Source organism: Stegostoma tigrinum, chromosome 2, assembly GCF_030684315.1.
Source record: "Stegostoma tigrinum isolate sSteTig4 chromosome 2, sSteTig4.hap1, whole genome shotgun sequence".
Taxonomy (NCBI): Eukaryota; Metazoa; Chordata; class Chondrichthyes; order Orectolobiformes; family Stegostomatidae; genus Stegostoma; species Stegostoma tigrinum.
The window spans coordinates 89,796,370-89,813,044 of NC_081355.1; the positions used below are offsets into that span (position 1 = coordinate 89,796,370).

Sequence of the window (16,675 nt, forward strand, 5' to 3'; positions counted from 1 at the left end):
AGGCAGAGAGAGGCTTTTTCAGGGAATCCTTGAACATTAGCGCAGGATCCCTATGTTCTGTTACCAGCAGTCAGCTCTCCATTATAGAATGATTTTAGGCAGACAATTTTATAATTTATAAACATCTTAAAGACACACATGGCAAACCACGCAAAGTAGGCCAAATGGCAGGTACTAACAGTAAGTGTCAGCACTGTTGAATAACAAAGCCTCACAGGCGCTGCCCAGCTATGAAAAAATGCTAATTTTTAATAATGCTAAAATATGAGGAGGGACACAGCTTTAGTGGAGGAAAAAGACAAATGCTTACTCGTTCAAAGATGATAATGTGATGAAACTATCACCACTGGAAAAGTTACCTGAGGCAGTCCTTGGAAATTTGTGATTTCTTCCTCCTCCTCCTCCTCCTCCTCCTCGTCCTCACCCCCCCCCCCCCAACCCCCGCCACTTGAGCTTAATAGAACTTGCTTACCTTGATGTTGATTTTAAGTTTGATACAGGAGTGTTTGAATAAATTGAAGTTTCAGCTCAAGGTGATGATACAAGATGTTTAAGGTGGAATAAACCTGAGAGTGAGAGATAGTACAAATTACTGAACCAGAAAGAGTTTTACGGTTGAAGCTACTGTTATGGACGAAACTTAAACCCCTTCAAAATACATCATGAAAATAGCCTGGACTCTAACATCTTCTTATTTTAAAGTTAAGTGTAAGGTGTTGAATTTGATGCATTTGATTGGTCAAACTACTTGACTTCAAGCCAAATATCTTATTTTACACTACCACAGTTAAAATACAGACAAAATAAAAATAAACAAAAAGAATTGGCTTAATCGTAATTATCAAAATACTTAACAAAATAATATAAATCCTAAAGACATGGCAAGCAACTTGTTTACACTGTGGGTGTGGAATGACCTGTCAGGGGAAGTGGCGGGTGCCTGTCCAGTTACAATATCTAGAAAAACATTTTAATAAGTTCATGAATAGAAAAGGTTCAGAAGGATATGGGCCAAGCGCAGGCAGGTGGGTCTAGTTTAGTTTGGGAACATAGTTGGTGTCGACTGGTTGGACTAAAGGGTCTGTTTCCATGCTGTATGACTTTATAGAACATAGAACATTACAGCGCATTACAGGCCCTTCGGCCCTCGATGTTGTGCCGACCTGTCATACCGTTCTCAAGCCCATCTAACCTACACTATTCCATGTATGTTTATGGGAGAGAAGTTGTGTTAAACATGTCTGGAATTTTGATTTACCTGAAGTACATTACATGGTTCTGGCCAACATTATTATAAATGGGATATTGAGGTATCAGTGAGAATGGTAAATATATTCGCAGAGATTAAAACTGAGGCAATATACTGACCAGGAATAATTCATCAGTCTAGTAATTTGTTTGGGGTGGGCGGGGTGGAAAAACAGACTTCAGGGTCTAATATAAGCCTTAGGATTGTGAATAGATGTGCTAGGGTAGATCATAGAACCCCTGCAGCATGAAACAGGCCATTCAGCCCATCAAGTCTACACTGACCGTCCAAAGAGCATCCCACCCAGACCATACTCCCAGAAGCCTGGCATTTCCCATGGCTAATCCACCTAGCCAACACTTTGGACCAGGGGAGGAAACCAGAGCGCCTGGGGAAACCCATGCAGAAAATTGGAGAATGTGCAAATTCCACTCAGACAGTCGCTCAAGTGTATAATTGAACCCGGGTCCCTGATGCTTTAAGGCAGCACTGCCAACTACCAAGCCGCTGTGCCAGGTACTTTTTTATTTGTTCATGGGCATCACTGGGTCCATCCAGAACTTGTCTATCCCCAGTTACCTAGAGAAAATGGCGTTCAGCTAGGTTCTCTAGAATTTTGTCGACTGCGGCATGGACTTTGAACTGCATGGATGGTGGAAAGTCAGTACATTGGCATACAAATCAGCATGTATGAACCTCCACACAGTATGCTTTTTATGTAATATTGGAGTGTAGTGATACCTACAATGGCATTAGGAAGGGAGTTCCAGGATTTTAACCCATTCAGTAATCCTAGTTGATGTTTCCACATTGGACAAGTCCAGTCCAAGAATGAAATCTGGCCTGCTGGATCATATTTTAATTTTGTTAATGTACTGTAACATTCTTTCACTGAAACCTAAGCAAATGAGGCTGCAGGTTTGTTTTTAAACAATAAAACAAGTGAATTAAGCAAACAAAAGAAAACAAATAAAATAAATCAAGCCACACACATGTAACACAGTTTGAAAGATTTCAAGATGCAACGAAACAAAATCCCATCTCCCCTGCACTCAAAGTTCAGAGAAATTTGGTTACCCTGTCTAATCTGATTGTTTGACTTAACTGCTTCTTCTCACCTCCTGTCCTATAAACTGTGCAGCCCTCTTCCTTGACTACACACTCAATTGAGCTGTTGGACTTTCTCAGCTTTGAATGACCAATGCAAGTTTCTGAACAAGTGCTCATCTATAAATTTCTTGAACTAAACTCTTTCAAAGAGATTGTTTACAGCTCTTTTGGGAAAACTATATTTTCTTCTTGGAGGAGCGTTTCTGATCCCACTCAGGTCTCTTTTGACCCAAAAACCCATGGAAGTTTAAAAAATATTTGCACACGGTAGATTCTTCTAAATCTAACAGTTTAATGGTTTCTTTCTTTTTTGTAAGTTACCGCCGACTTAACAGATTTGCATTAACAATCCACGAGTCTTTGCACTCACCTGCATCCAAACACGCACTGGTTTAAATGTCATGTTTCTGGACCACTGACCTAATTAGTTTCTAAACCCTTTCACAAAAATAAACTACCATGCGTTTTGCACCAAGTTAAGTTCAAGCTTTCTTTTAAACAAATGATGCTTATGTGTAACTCTCTCACCCCACATTGAACCCTGAAGCACTAAAGGAATGGTAGGTATCGTTTCATATTAGGCTGATGGTGATCCCATGTATTTGCTGTCCTTTTCCTTCTAAGTGGGAGTGTGAAAGGTTTGGAAGGTTCAATTGGAGGGGTATTGGAACATTACTGCAGTGCATGTTACAGATGGTACACACAGCTACTCTGGGCAGCAGTGAATAGTGAAGTTGATGGGTACAATGCCAAACAAGCAGCTACTTTGTCCTGGATGGTGTCAAACTTCTTGAGTGTTGGTGCAGCTGTGCTCATCCAGGCAAGTGGGAAGTATTCCTTCACATTTGTTGGAGGGAGTCCACATTCAGAGCTCATAGGTGTAAAATAGTCATGATTAAATCCAGTTGGGAATGGTGCATTCTCATAAAATGTAATTGAAATGAATTATATGGGGAAATGGGAAAACGAGGCAAAGGGGATGAAGGAGAAAGAAACAGAAAAGTGTATTAATTAGTTTATAAATAATAGAGGTGTGACAGGAGGCTTGAGTCAAGTGTAAATGCTGACATAAAGCAATTAGGCAGAGTGGCTTAATGGAATCCCATATTAAAGTAAGTTTCCAAATTGATCTGTTTTCTATCATGTGGGATCTACTCATTGTCTACTGACTCTTTAATTACTGGTATACAAAGAATCATTTGGTGGTACAGAACTTCTGTATTGCTGAAGAAAACTACATTTTGTTGAGGCTTTTCACCTTATATTCATCAGGACAATTCACGAGAATACCAATTCAAGTAGATGACCAATATTTATACCTGATGAAGACAGCACTAATTAGCACTCGGAGTCCATTTGTCAAGTGCAAGACAAAAAGCTTTAACACTGATTTTTCAACAATACTTCAGTTAGGATATTGTGGATGTTTTGCCATCCTCATTTAGCACTCTTGTGTGTTTTGGTTTTCCATAGATTATACTGTTTCTAGTTTGTCCAGAATATCTGTGCCACTAATAACCAAATTACTAAGTTTGTTGTGCAAACTCTTACAGTTGGCTGTGTTGAAAAAAAATTGCCATTGCTGAAAATAGTAGCTAAAATTGGAGTACTTTGGTGCCATTCAGCAAGTTAGTCAGTGTAGGTAGAAGGAGCAGATGAATTTATAAACATGGAAATGAGAACAGTTGTCCACTTGGCTCTTTGAGCCTGCTGCATCATTCAATATGATCATGTCTAATTGCCAAACTCAGCATGCTGTTTGCGCTTTCTCCCCATACCCTTGGATCTCTTTAGCCTTAAGAACTAAATCTAACTCCTTGAAATGTTTTGGTCTCTGTGACTTTGTGATGGCTGACTCCCTGACCTGGTCTTGTGTTGAGGTACAGATTCAGTTCAAAGTTCGATCTCTGATTTCATGGAAGTGATGCTGAGCTTTTAACTTCCACATTTTTTTTTAAAACAATGGTTTTCAAAACTGCTTCTCCTTGCTGCTCTTTTCCCAAATCCTTGCTCACGGTGAGGTTTCCAGAGAGACAAGCAAAAATCAGGAGTATTTACAAAACCATGGATTATAAATTTCTGGACTAGCAGCACTTGCATGACCCAAGCTCCATCTTTGGACTGAATATGGATCTTGAATGGGAATATAAGCCTAGGAGAAGGAAGCTTTGAGAAGGTGAGTTGGGAAGAGGCCACAACTTGAAGGGTTGAGGACCATCAACGGTCAGCAACAACTCTGAATTTTTAGGAAACATGATCACGGGCGCAATACTAGTGATGTAAGGACCAAGTTTACGTTTTCTTTCATGTTCTTGTTTACCAAATTAAGGTCCTACAGAAACTAACACGACTATTGATGTGTGTTTCACTTAAGCATGATTTTAGAAATCCAGCCACAACTTGAAGTGAGAACTTTCTGTATTCCACATATCCTTGACAAAATTTGGATTGACATTCTTTGGGTCTGTCTTAATCACGAACATCATAACTTAGAACTGAGTTGAGGAACTTCTTCTCACAAAACTTGTGAATCTGTGGAATTTCCTGCCCAGTGAAGCAGTTGAGGCCACCTCCATTGGATGTTTGCTTTTGAAGCAAAGATAGATTTTTGAACAGTAAAGGAATTGCGGTTTATGGTGAGCAGGCGGCTAAGTGGAGCTGAGTCCACAACGAGGTCAGCCCTGATCTTATTGAATGGTGGAACAGACTCGAGGGGCCAGATGGCCTACTTCTGCTTCTATTTTGTACGTTTTTATATCGGAGTGAGAAGTTTTGATTTTGCTGAAGTCTTTGTGGATGAATAAATAAAAATCTTATATTGCTGCTTAAAAGATGTTAATTTGACCGTCAGTGTTTTGTGGTTATAGGGTCATAGGGATGTTCAGCACGGAAATAGACCCTTCAGTCCAACTTGTCCATACCAACCAGATATTCTCAAGCAGTCTACTCCCATTTGCCACCGTTTGGCCCATATCCCTCTTGAACCCTTCCCGTTCATAATCATCCCTTCCTCTGGCAGCTAATTGCATACACACACCACTGTCTGTGTGAACAATTTGCCAGTTAGATCTCTTTTAAAACTTTATCCTCTCACCTTAAACCCATGCTGTCTAATTTCAGACTCGCGTACCCTGGGAGGAAGACTTTGACTGTTCATCTTATCCATGCCCGGCATGATTTTATAAACTTATTTTAGGTCACCCCTCAGCCACCGATGCTCCAGGGAATATAGCCCCATCCTGTTCAGCCTCTACCTAGAGTTCAAACCCTCCAGCCCTGGCAACATCCTTGCAAATCTTTTTCGAACCCTTTCAAGTTTCACGACGTCCTTCTTTGTAGTAAGGAGACTAGAATTGAATGCAGTATTCCAAAAGTGGCCTAACCAATGTCTTGTATAGCTGCAGCAGGACCTCCCAACTGCTATGCTCAATGCATTGACCGATAAAGGCAAGCATACCAAATACTGCCTTCACTACTGTTTACCTTCTCTGTTTGTAGCCAGATATTTTTCTATCAGATATTTTGCCTCCCTTTGCAGTACCACACAATTATGGTTGTTTATTGGTTCAAATTGCTGAGCTGGCATTGTTCGAGTTGGGTGTAAACTTGAATGATTTCCCTGCTGTTGTTATATCAGCAGGGAGTATTGACCAGAACTGTCAGAATCTTGCATGAAACATAAAATTAAACTGGAACAGTTGGATCTGTAAAGTCACTTCTTATACTGTTAAAAGCCAGGGAATAGGTTTTGTGCCTTTCTTTCTGGACAGATGCCAATACCCAGTCATTTTTCTATGAAAATCCTGCTAAGTTATTGAACCTTACCATGAATGCATTTTTTGTTAGCTCTGGAAGAGTGTTTTTTTTTAAGAAAAGATATTACATTCAAACAGTTAAAAAAACTTCTTACTATCCAAAAGAAAGCCCAGGACTTCAGTTTAGTGCAATATCTCAAATTGAAGTTTTTTTTTGTCTCTCCCACACCAGCTGGCTAAACACATTTCATAAAAATATTAATTTACTTTCAAATTGAATGTTTACCTGAGCTTCCTCATTTGATTTTGTTCTATCTTTTTGTCTCTCTATCTCGCTTCTCCCTCCCAATTTTTCAAGTTTTCTCAGGGAAGAAAAATGAGCCTGAAGGATAAAAGTGAATTTGAGAGCTTTCAACTAAATTCATCTTTTCCGCAAGAGAAGAGACCATATCGCGTTTAAAGAAACAAACAAGGAACAAGAGTCGATAATTTGACGCTTCGAGCCTGCTCTGTCATTCAATAAGTTTGTGGCTAATCTGATTTTAACTCAACTCTACATTCTGTCGCATCTCTGGTTGTCTTTCATGTCCTTGTTAATCAAGAATCTATCTACCTCTGCCTTAAACCCCTTTAAAGATTCTGCATCCAATGCCTTTTGACAAAGAGCATTCCAAAGACACACAGCCTTCTAAGAGAAGAAATGTAAAGAAAAGGATTTTTTAAAAAGTGTTTATCACAAAAAGTATCTTCTCTCTTTCAACAAGCACAATTTTTTTAAAATTTAGTCCATTCATGAACTACCTTCTCATTCCAGCTAAAGCCACTTCCCAACCACAATCCCTTTGTTACTTTAGTTTGTATTTTCAATTGTTCCTTGCCAATTGTGTTTTTTTTAATGTGGCCATCCTCCTGTTTATCAGTCCTGTCTCTAATTCCTAGCTACTCAATTCTTTTCAATGTTCCATGTTTACTGACTGACTTAATGTCTGCTGTTGTTCCATCTTTTATTCCCTCATAACAAAAATTTGCATTTAAATAAAATGTTTAACCTAGTGGAATATCTCAGATCACTTCAGAGAAATGCTACCAAACAAATTTTAAGCTCCAAACCACACATGGAGCTATTAAGAAGGATGACCAACAATGAGTTTTAAGTAATATCCTAAGGGAGGAATGAGATAGAAAACATTCAGAAATCCAAATTCAACATCTTGAATTTTTGGCTCCTATCTAATCTCCCTCTCTTTTTAAATGTCTTTTAATTTTGGCTTTGCTCATCTGCAACATTGATAGTTCTGAGGCAGTTGTATTATTCTAAATACAACATCTGACCTGCTCAACCCTGCCGTCTTCCTCTTACCTGGCTCCACAAAACTTTCCTACACCCCAGTGGAAGAAAGAATACAAGGGCTTTGCATTATATTCACGTTTCATGACTTTAGGATATCCCAAACACTTAACAGTTGAAATTTTTTTTTAACTTTTATAATGTCCACTCTGGATACTCTTTATCGGAAGCTGTCAGAGTGGAAGTGACTGACTTCATGGGTGAGTTTAAAAAACATTTTGAAAATAATTATGGTGTTAGGGGTAGGCATTTGGGTTGGAGTTTCCTGTCAATCTGAACATTGAACATAATCAACCCAGTATTGCAATAATTCCATCTTGCAAGTTGTCTTCACACCCCTGTTGAGGAAGGTTTTTCCATGTAAATGATGCCAAGCTATTGAAATGGACCTTGGTATTGCCTCCCATGCTGCTAGTCGTATACCCAAGAATTAAAAGTCCTTTTCATATCTTATGTGTCTGTAGAGTCAGTCATTTTTCATCACGTGGCCTTCAATTGAATTTCTTACCATAATGTTGTGCCTTGGACTTCAACCTGAACTCTTAGGCCTTCCAATTTTGCTCTTCCTTGTGACCCCTCCGCTATATCTTTGGGATTGCCTCAACAGTATTTCCTACAAATGCCACCATAAAACTTTCTCTCTTAGTTGCTAACTTGCTGCTTTAAAAACTGCCTTGATTCCTGAGTTTTTAATTAAACTTTGAATCACTCTCTTTCTCCAAAGTTGAACAAAGAACAAAGAAAATTACAGCACAGGAACAGGTCTGTTGGCTCTCCAAGCCTGCACCAATCTAGATCCTCTATCTACATCTGTCGCCTATTTTCTAAGGATCTGATTCCCTCTGCTCCCTGCCTAACGTGTATCTGTCAAGATACAGCTGAAATGACACTATCATGCCCGCCTCAACCAACTCTGTTGGCAGTGCGTTCTAGGTACCCACCAGCTGTGTAAAGAACTTTTCACGAATATCTCCCTTAAACTTTTCCCCTCTCTCCTTGAACTCGTAACCCCGGAGTAATCGAGTCCCCCGCTCTGGGGTAAAAGCTTATGGCCGTCCTCCCTGTCTGTACCTCTCATGATTTTGTAGACCTCAATCAGGTCCTCCCCTTCTCAACCTCTGTCTTTCTAACGTAAATAATCCTAATCTACTCAGCCTGTCTTCATAGCTAGCACCCTCCATACCAGGCAACATCCTGGTGAACCTCCTCTGCACCCTCTCCAAAGCATCCACATCGTTTTGGTAATGTGGCAACCAGATCTGTACGCAGTATTCCAAATGTGGTCAAACCAAAATCCTATACAACTGTAACATGACCTGCCAACTCTTGTACTCAATACCCTGCCCAATGAATGAAAGCATGTCGTATGCCTTCTTGACCACTGTATCGACCTGCGTTGCCACATTCAAGGTATAGTGGACCTGAACACCTAGATATCTCAGTGCATCAGTTTTCCCCAGGGCTTTTCCATTTACCGTATAGTTCGCTCTTGAATTGGATCTTCCAAAATGCATCACCTTGCATTTGCCTCCACTGTTTTCCTTCAGTAAATTTACAATTTAAAATATTGTTCTCTGTTCACTGTGTTTATAGGAATGCTGCTGGATGTCCATTTGGGATTTGTTTCATGTGCATGTTCTATACGGAATTTTATATAGTTTCTTGAATACAGTCTTTAGGATGTTGTGTGGCTCATTAAGCGAGATAAAGTCCAAATCTAATTGTACCCCGGTAGGAGGATTTTAGTTTGCACCAATTTGCACTTAACAATGGAACTTGTTTTATGTTAGCATTCAAATATAGTCTTTTTTAACAAAATTCAATGAGTAGGTCCATTATATGATTTAATGTCTGTCTTATTGTTAAACAAGAGAAGAGACCTGAAGTACAGACACAGTAAATTTATGCAAACTTCATGATAGTTATTGAGGAAAAGTTTCTCTCTGAAACTGCGACAAATTTCTGTGCCTGTTTGTTGTCCTGGTTTGTTAGAAGGCTGTAGGTAATCCCACAGCACTGCATGTTGATTGATGGCTTTCAGACAAAATTTCAAGGGTGATTGTAAAATGGTTTACTCTCGGGGTTATTACATTAAAACAGCAAACAAAGGAAAATGCAGGTCTATTACCAGGCTCTGGAGGGTAGATGTTCAGTCTCCAAGCACAACAAGATAAGCACACATGGAGAAGCAAGAGTACATCAGGGACAGGAATGATCTGTGGACTCCTGTGGTCTTGTAGCTCAAGGCACTAACTTCAGCGTGTCAATCTGGATTAGGTCTGGGAAAGATGACTGTTGGGCTTTTATTAAAAAAAAGGTTACAATTCATTTAAATAGCGTCTGCTTTGGATCTGTGGCATTTCCCTGAAGAAGGAAAGTCGGAGAAAACAGATTTGCCAGAAATTAGTTCAGCTATCAAACTATGCTGCATACCAGATGTAAATGCTAATTGGAAAACCTACAGCAAACGGAGAACGGATTACTAATATCCTCTAGGCACCACCATACATTAGAGGTGAAAGCCTTCATTGCATTAGGCAAATTTTTATATGCACTGAACTGCCTGAAAGCCTGCCACAGCTCCCTTATTGACAACACAGCGTGTGTCTGCTAACCAAGTCAGTTTAAAAGGCTATAGAGAAAAAATATTAAAGGCTACAGAAAATGTAGAAGTGAAAACTACGTTTCAGAAATTAAACTTGATTTTCTATATTAATACTGATTAAAATGATGTGCCTTAAGTACAACTTTAGCTTTTATTATAATTAAACTGCAGCCGAATATAAATGGTGCAATTAAATGGCACTTTAAATTGATAATTCCCTGCACAAGTTTCTTTTATTGCATGAATAAATTGTCAGGCAAAGGCAATACAAGTACAAATTGCACTAAAAGGCAGTGTTAAAGCAGTGCCTTGGGGGCTACAAGAATGATTAATAAATATAATGTAATCTGTAGTTACAGAGTTACATTACTGTACACTAGAGGGCATGATTTTAGATTTTTCAAACCTTAAATTCAACACCATTACAATCAATGTGTCAATAGCTGGATTTCCACAGCACTTTCAATATGAAAACAAGTACAGCTTTGTTTTAAAACACTTCAGTCAAGTTTAATACTTTGTGAACAGCTTTCGTTAGCTGTAAAAATTGCAACGTATTTTAAACATGATTCATATTTGTTTCTGTGACAAAGACATAACTGCAGTGTCTTAAAACAAAGCTGTAGTTGTTTTCTTATTGAAAGTGCTGTTGTAGTCCACAGATTGACGCACTGATTGTAATTGTGTTGAATTTAAGGTTTGAAATATCTAAAATCATGCCCTCTAGTGTACAGTAGTGTTACTCTGTTACTACAAATTAGAACTGGTTAACTTAAGTCTGGTGAATAAATTATGGTCTTTTGCTGTCTGTTGACTAAAAGTAAGTTCCGGATTTATTTTTCATACATTAGTTTATACCAGACAAATTCAGTTTGATAAGTAGTGGTAGAATTGCTAAAACGACTTAATTTTATTTCAAGCTGTGATGCATTCATTTCCTGCTGTTTTCTGTGTGGCAGCTGAGCAAACTGCAGCTGCACACTCCCACCCACATCTAGCCAGAGCCCATGTGACAGCAACATGTGTTATCTTCTCTTGCCATGTTCTGTTACTCCATCTGATGTGAATTGAGGCAAGAGTGACTGAGATTAGAGTTATGCTCACGCAACTGCATTTTTTTAAACTTCAAAATTATGTAATTAGTCATATTGCTCAACAACAAAATGAAACTGAGAGGGGAATTATTTTATACGATTAAATACCGATTGAATTCAATTTCCTTCCATAGACTTCTTAACAGGATTTTTTAGCGTCTCTTATACACCAGACTGTGACCTAGAATTAATACCTTCATTGCTCCCCTCACCCCTTTTTCATCCCCCACCATGAGCTCCTTTTGTGATTTTCAACTCACCAGAGAGCTGTTATTTACTGTTATTATTTTGAATTTAAGGAAAATTTTATTGCAGCATAACATATTTCACAGCAATGGAATAAACAAGCTCCTGTGCTGACAGTCTTTCTAGTGCAAGTTGCTTACACTTTATGCCTTTCATGTTCCTGTCTGAATGGTAACTGCATTAAACGTCCTGTAAATGTCAGCCAAATCTAATCAAGCAGAATGAAGATGAGCCTTCGATCTTTTTTCCACTGGTTCTCCATTCCTGAAGGCACTGACTTATGTTGACATACAGAAGTGTTAAATGTAAAACTGTACAGGAGCTGAAAACACTTGAGATTCATAGTAGCACCACATCCCTCAATGTATTTTGTGGTACTCCACAAACATTATCTGGAGGAAATTATTCATCTGACTTGTTTTTGCTGGCCAATTCTGCCAGAGATTCATTTCATTAATTCATCATTTGTCGAAGGTCATGACATAGCCTCTTAAGTTCTAATTTATGTCCTCTTGTCAATGATCTAATTGTTGTTTTTCTACTCTTTAATACTTCAGAAGGCACAAAGATGAGGATCTAGTCAGTATAGACATTTAGCTTCTGAAGTATCTCTATTACAACTTAGATGTTGAATATCAACCATTCGTTCAGGTACCCTTTGTTAGATCCCCTCTAATAACTGAATGTATCTTTCTCATTTGGTAACCAGAATGAGCTTTTATTAAAATTAATCACTCACTAGTCACTTGGTTGTGTTTTTCTATTTGTTCTCTTCACTGGTGCAGTTGTGTTGCTGGTTGCAGCTCTCTGTTTTATCCTATAGTACGATGCCATGTAATCTAACTTGCCATAATTGATGATTTTGTATTTATTTCTGATGCAGAATCTTGACTGACCTTGGTTGCCTTCAGCCTTTCTATTGCCTCTTGGCATTTTTTTTTTGTTTAGTTTCAATTTGACCAATAAATTTTACCTCGGGGGTGGGGGGGGGGAACATGAGAAGTCTAGCCAATCCTCGAACCAGTACAAACAAATTGTTTGAACTCCTTCACAATCCTTTGATTTCTTCATTTAATATTACTTTTTAGTTCTTGAACCAGCTTTTGTTCAATGTGACACAGGGAACACCCAAGGCAGGTGGGACCTGTTTCTGGGACTCTTGCCTCCATTCTCGTTGTCTGATATCTCTTAAGTGTGCAAGCAGACAAGGCTGCACTGAGCAATTCCAAAGTTGGCATCTCCATTGTGTCAGTGGTAATTTCAGCTCCGAGGAGCATTTTTGTGGCTTCTGAAGGAGAAGGAACTCAGATTTTTACATACGTTTTTAATTAAGATTGTTCTTTTATTTTGTTTCGAGAGGCTAATGAATATTACATTTACCAAAGTAGAAATGTCGTCAGGTGTATTACTGTTTTAACCAGTTGATAAAATGCTGTTCTGCATTGAAGTTTTGAAATTCAGGTTTTGCTGTGTCAATTGTATCCTGTGCTTTGGTATCTTTATTGATCAACAGCTCAGCTTAACTGTTCAGCATTGGAAGCAGTGTAACAAGAGGTTGAATCCTTTGATTAAAAGGTCAGCTGTGTGTTTCACTCTTTCAAAGTCTTGATGCATTAATCTCCAAAAGCCTTTTTAACAGTTGTACGATGGAATCTTATGGATTCAGCTCATGGGGGCTTATTGATATAGTTATCAATGAGACTAAGTATGTTTTGTTTCAAGAGATTTATGACCTCTTAATAGGAATTATGTTTCCCAAGTGGATTTTGAATGACTTTATTTTGCTTGACAGTTTTATGAACATCTTAAAGACGTCCCTGCAATATTATTGAGCTCCTGAACAATGGACATCATTGATAATGGGATTGAAATGTGAAAGGGGCCTGGCAGAAATGCAACAAGCGTTAAGTCATACCTGGAACTGGGAAGATGTCCCAGTGAGTAGAGGTGGCACTTCTAACTTGCCCGCATTTACCCACGTCCATTCCCACCTTGTGAGAGGTTGTGGCCTTGATCCCTGGCATCCCACCATGAAAGTGGCATGGATTGGATCTGTCAGACAAGAGGTGGTGTCACTGTATCAGGAAACCAAAAATCACTTTCCACCTCAACAAGGAAAACCTAGCTCCTTGTTTCACTGCATTTTTGCTCCGGAAAAAAATTCTGAATGCATTTTGATTTTTTTTTTGTTCACCCTTTTACTCCATCTAATGTTAACCTTGTACTTCATGCATAGACCAGTTTTTATACGTGAACAAAACATTTTTATTCTTAACCTCTGCAGACCTTCTCTTTGCATCTGTGTTTTTATTACTGCACTTCTTGAATTAACAAAGTGGTCTTAAAAGTGTCCCTGTTTTCTATGGTAACCCTGTCTTCCGAAATACTTTTTAATTGTCTCTGTATACCTATTCCCAATGTACTCAAAGTTTTCTGGATATCTAAAATTTGAGGTTTATTTAGCATTTCTTTCCCCTATTATGAGCTTGACATTTGACTTGTACTCTCAGCTGATATCTTTTAAAGTAAATAAAAGCTGTAGATTGCTAGGCAGTAAGGAAAAATGTGTTTGTGTTCCTCTGGAGCTTGTCCCTGATGGAATCTGACAGTGATGTCAGTTGGGTGCCTTACATGCATTTGGAAAATAAATGTTCATAAAAGCTAAAGGGCCTTTTTGTGTAGTATAACTTGGATTACTATTAGAAGTAAGATACCAAAAAAAATTCTGACGTTCATGAAGTGATCTTCTATTTTAGCTTCATTTATAGCAATAAACTCTGTACCTAGTTGTTAAAAGTGAATTACAGCCGTGTGAATTTGCTGAACAGTTAATCGTTTGGAGTGAACCACTTAATTCTTTCAGTGAATGTACAGCCCTCACAATGTGTAAAAGTAAGAATCATCAGAAAAATGTATATATTGGAAGCAGAAAGCAGAAAAGGAGACAAGCCCTAGTCAGTTAATGTAGATCACGAGCAACAAAATTTTCAATTGAAGACTGAAATGCTTTGCATCCAGAAATGTAATGAATTAACACAAATTGAAATTGGATCATTTTGATGCCATCAAATCAACCTTTTTGCTAAATTGTAAACATTTTTATCATTTATATGCAAAGATGATTTAGGATTAGGATTATCCTTTGTTTTCTATGCCATTTAATAAGATCATGGTTGATCTGTTTGTAACCTCAAATCCACGTCCTTGCCTCTGTCTGATAACCTTTCACCCCTTGCTTAACAAAATCTATCTACCTCTGCGTTAAAAGTATTGAAGGATGTTGCTTCCACCACTCTTCTAGAAGAAAGTTCCAAAGACTCACGACCCTCAAAATTTTGCCTCATTTCTGTTTAAATGACCTATCTCTGACTTTTAAACAGCCACCTAATTCTAGGTGCTCCCATAAGCGAAAGCATCCTCTCCTCACTTATTCTGACAAGGCCTCTCAGGATTTTCTATGTTTCGATCAGATGCCACTACTTGCTTTCTACTTTTGAATTAAAATTTAAACTATGATGTTCTCGCATTCTTGAAGTAAATGTGAAATTTTGACTGATGCGAAGGTGGAACTTGTTTTCCTTCAGTTCTGGTCCAGAACTTCTTTTCTGCATTGTAATGTTGAATGATGTGCTGGAAAAAGCTATTATGCTCATTCGTTCCTTTTTTTACTGTTTACTGTTTTTTTTAAAACAAGTGTTTTGGATCTGCCTCCTGTTGTACCTTTTCTAAACAGTTGATGAATGCTATTAACTTTGCAACTTGATGGATGAAATTCTGGATGTGGTCATAGTTCTGATACCATGGTCATAACTCCCAGAAGCATTGCGTTGTTGTATGCCTTAGTTGGCGAAAAAACAGGCCTTTCTTTAGGCCAATGAAGAGCCATGTTTTCAAATAATTTTTGTCAATCCAGACTAGATTGTGTCACAGAAGTTAAGAAAGTGTTTCTATTTTCAAAGAGAAATGGGCAAAAGGAACAAAAAGACTGAGAAAGTGGACATAATGTTTATATTTTAAGTATTTGTTTACATAATATGCAGTTACTATGGTTCCAAAATTATTCCAGGAAGGCACGTTAAGAAATTGTGGTCTCATCAGCTCACAGTTAAATTAGTGTGGAAATTGTCACGCTTCTTATAGTTTCTTCTTTGTGCAAGTGCAATGTGAATTAATTTTATTGAGCAGAAATGTTCAAAGATTCAACTCCCTTGAGATTCAGATGATGTATCAGAAAGTTAATTCCAATTTTTTTGTTATATGGAACTGTTACAAACTAGTTGGTTGTCCTTATTAGTTGCAACCATTAAATAAAGAAAACAATGTTATACTATCATTTTAAGAAACTTTGTTTTCTGTTACTTTCAGGCATTGTGGTTTAATACATCAGCTCATAGCGAAATAGTAAATCTTGATAGTGGAAATATTGATGAAATCTTAGGTAAGTGGTCCTGCAGAATTTTATGCAAATTTTTTCATGAGACTGGGAATGGACTTTGTATATACTCTTAGAATGTAATCTACTCAGAACTATATCATATTTAAAAACAATCAGAAATGCAAGACTTTGAAGAAGTGCTGAGGGGTTTGATTAAATGTTTCATCTTTTTTACAGAAACCCACAAAAGGAAAATGAACTGACTAGTCTGTTTTGCACTACAAAATTGTACAATTTTGTGCAATTAGAAAAGATGCAGTCTTGTAGATTGAATAGCAAGACATCCAGTTACTTCGGTTTGGCTGATACACAGTCCTCTCCAGTATTATGAAATTTCATTTTTCAGTTGGCAGTCTTCTGACAATTGAAGTTCATTTTCAGCTGCATTTAAAAAAAAAACTTATAAGGTGTTCAAAAATGTGCTGGAATAATGGTCAACAGTTTTAAATAGTGATAAATGATTCGAGCTTAGGGAGATGTATCTTTGAATTCCATGTTATTTCCGATCTTAATTTACATTCAACATTCCCAGTTTTTGCCACACTGCACCTAGTTTTAAGGGTAATGTAAGAACTATTTTTAATTATGAATACATGAACCAGAACTTCTCTGATTAGCTGAATCAAAGCTTGAACTGTACAGTGAAATTAGAGCATCACTATTTAAAAATCCAAATTTTCTTCTATTGTAATTGGTTAAAATGCCTGTGAAACGAAAGTCAATTACTATATTGTACCACCAGGTAAGAAATTTTACGTACATTTTATTCAAAAAGAAGGTCATTATTACATGAATCCTGTGATTTAAAATGGTAATTTTCCACATGCTCTAGG

General features: G+C 37.8%; 1 protein-coding gene across 3 annotated transcripts in view; it reads left to right on the top strand.

Annotated features, from left to right (window-relative positions):
* The window catches only part of erp44 (endoplasmic reticulum protein 44), a 92,998-nt gene that overhangs the window by 19,047 nt on the left and 57,276 nt on the right, over positions 1-16,675 (top strand). The window contains exons 1-2 of one of the 3 annotated variants that reach the window (XM_059655416.1): positions 6,523-6,637; positions 15,773-15,845. The exons of 1 other annotated variant lie outside the window; for it this stretch is intronic. Coding sequence is in view for 1 of the 2 variants with exons in the window: in XM_048524138.2 (XP_048380095.1) it covers positions 15,773-15,845 (73 nt within the window). In the remaining variant the exon portion in view is untranslated. Of the gene's footprint in view, positions 1-6,522; positions 6,638-15,772; positions 15,846-16,675 lie in introns of those variants that run through there. One more of the 3 variants, XM_048524138.2, reaches the window with a different exon arrangement.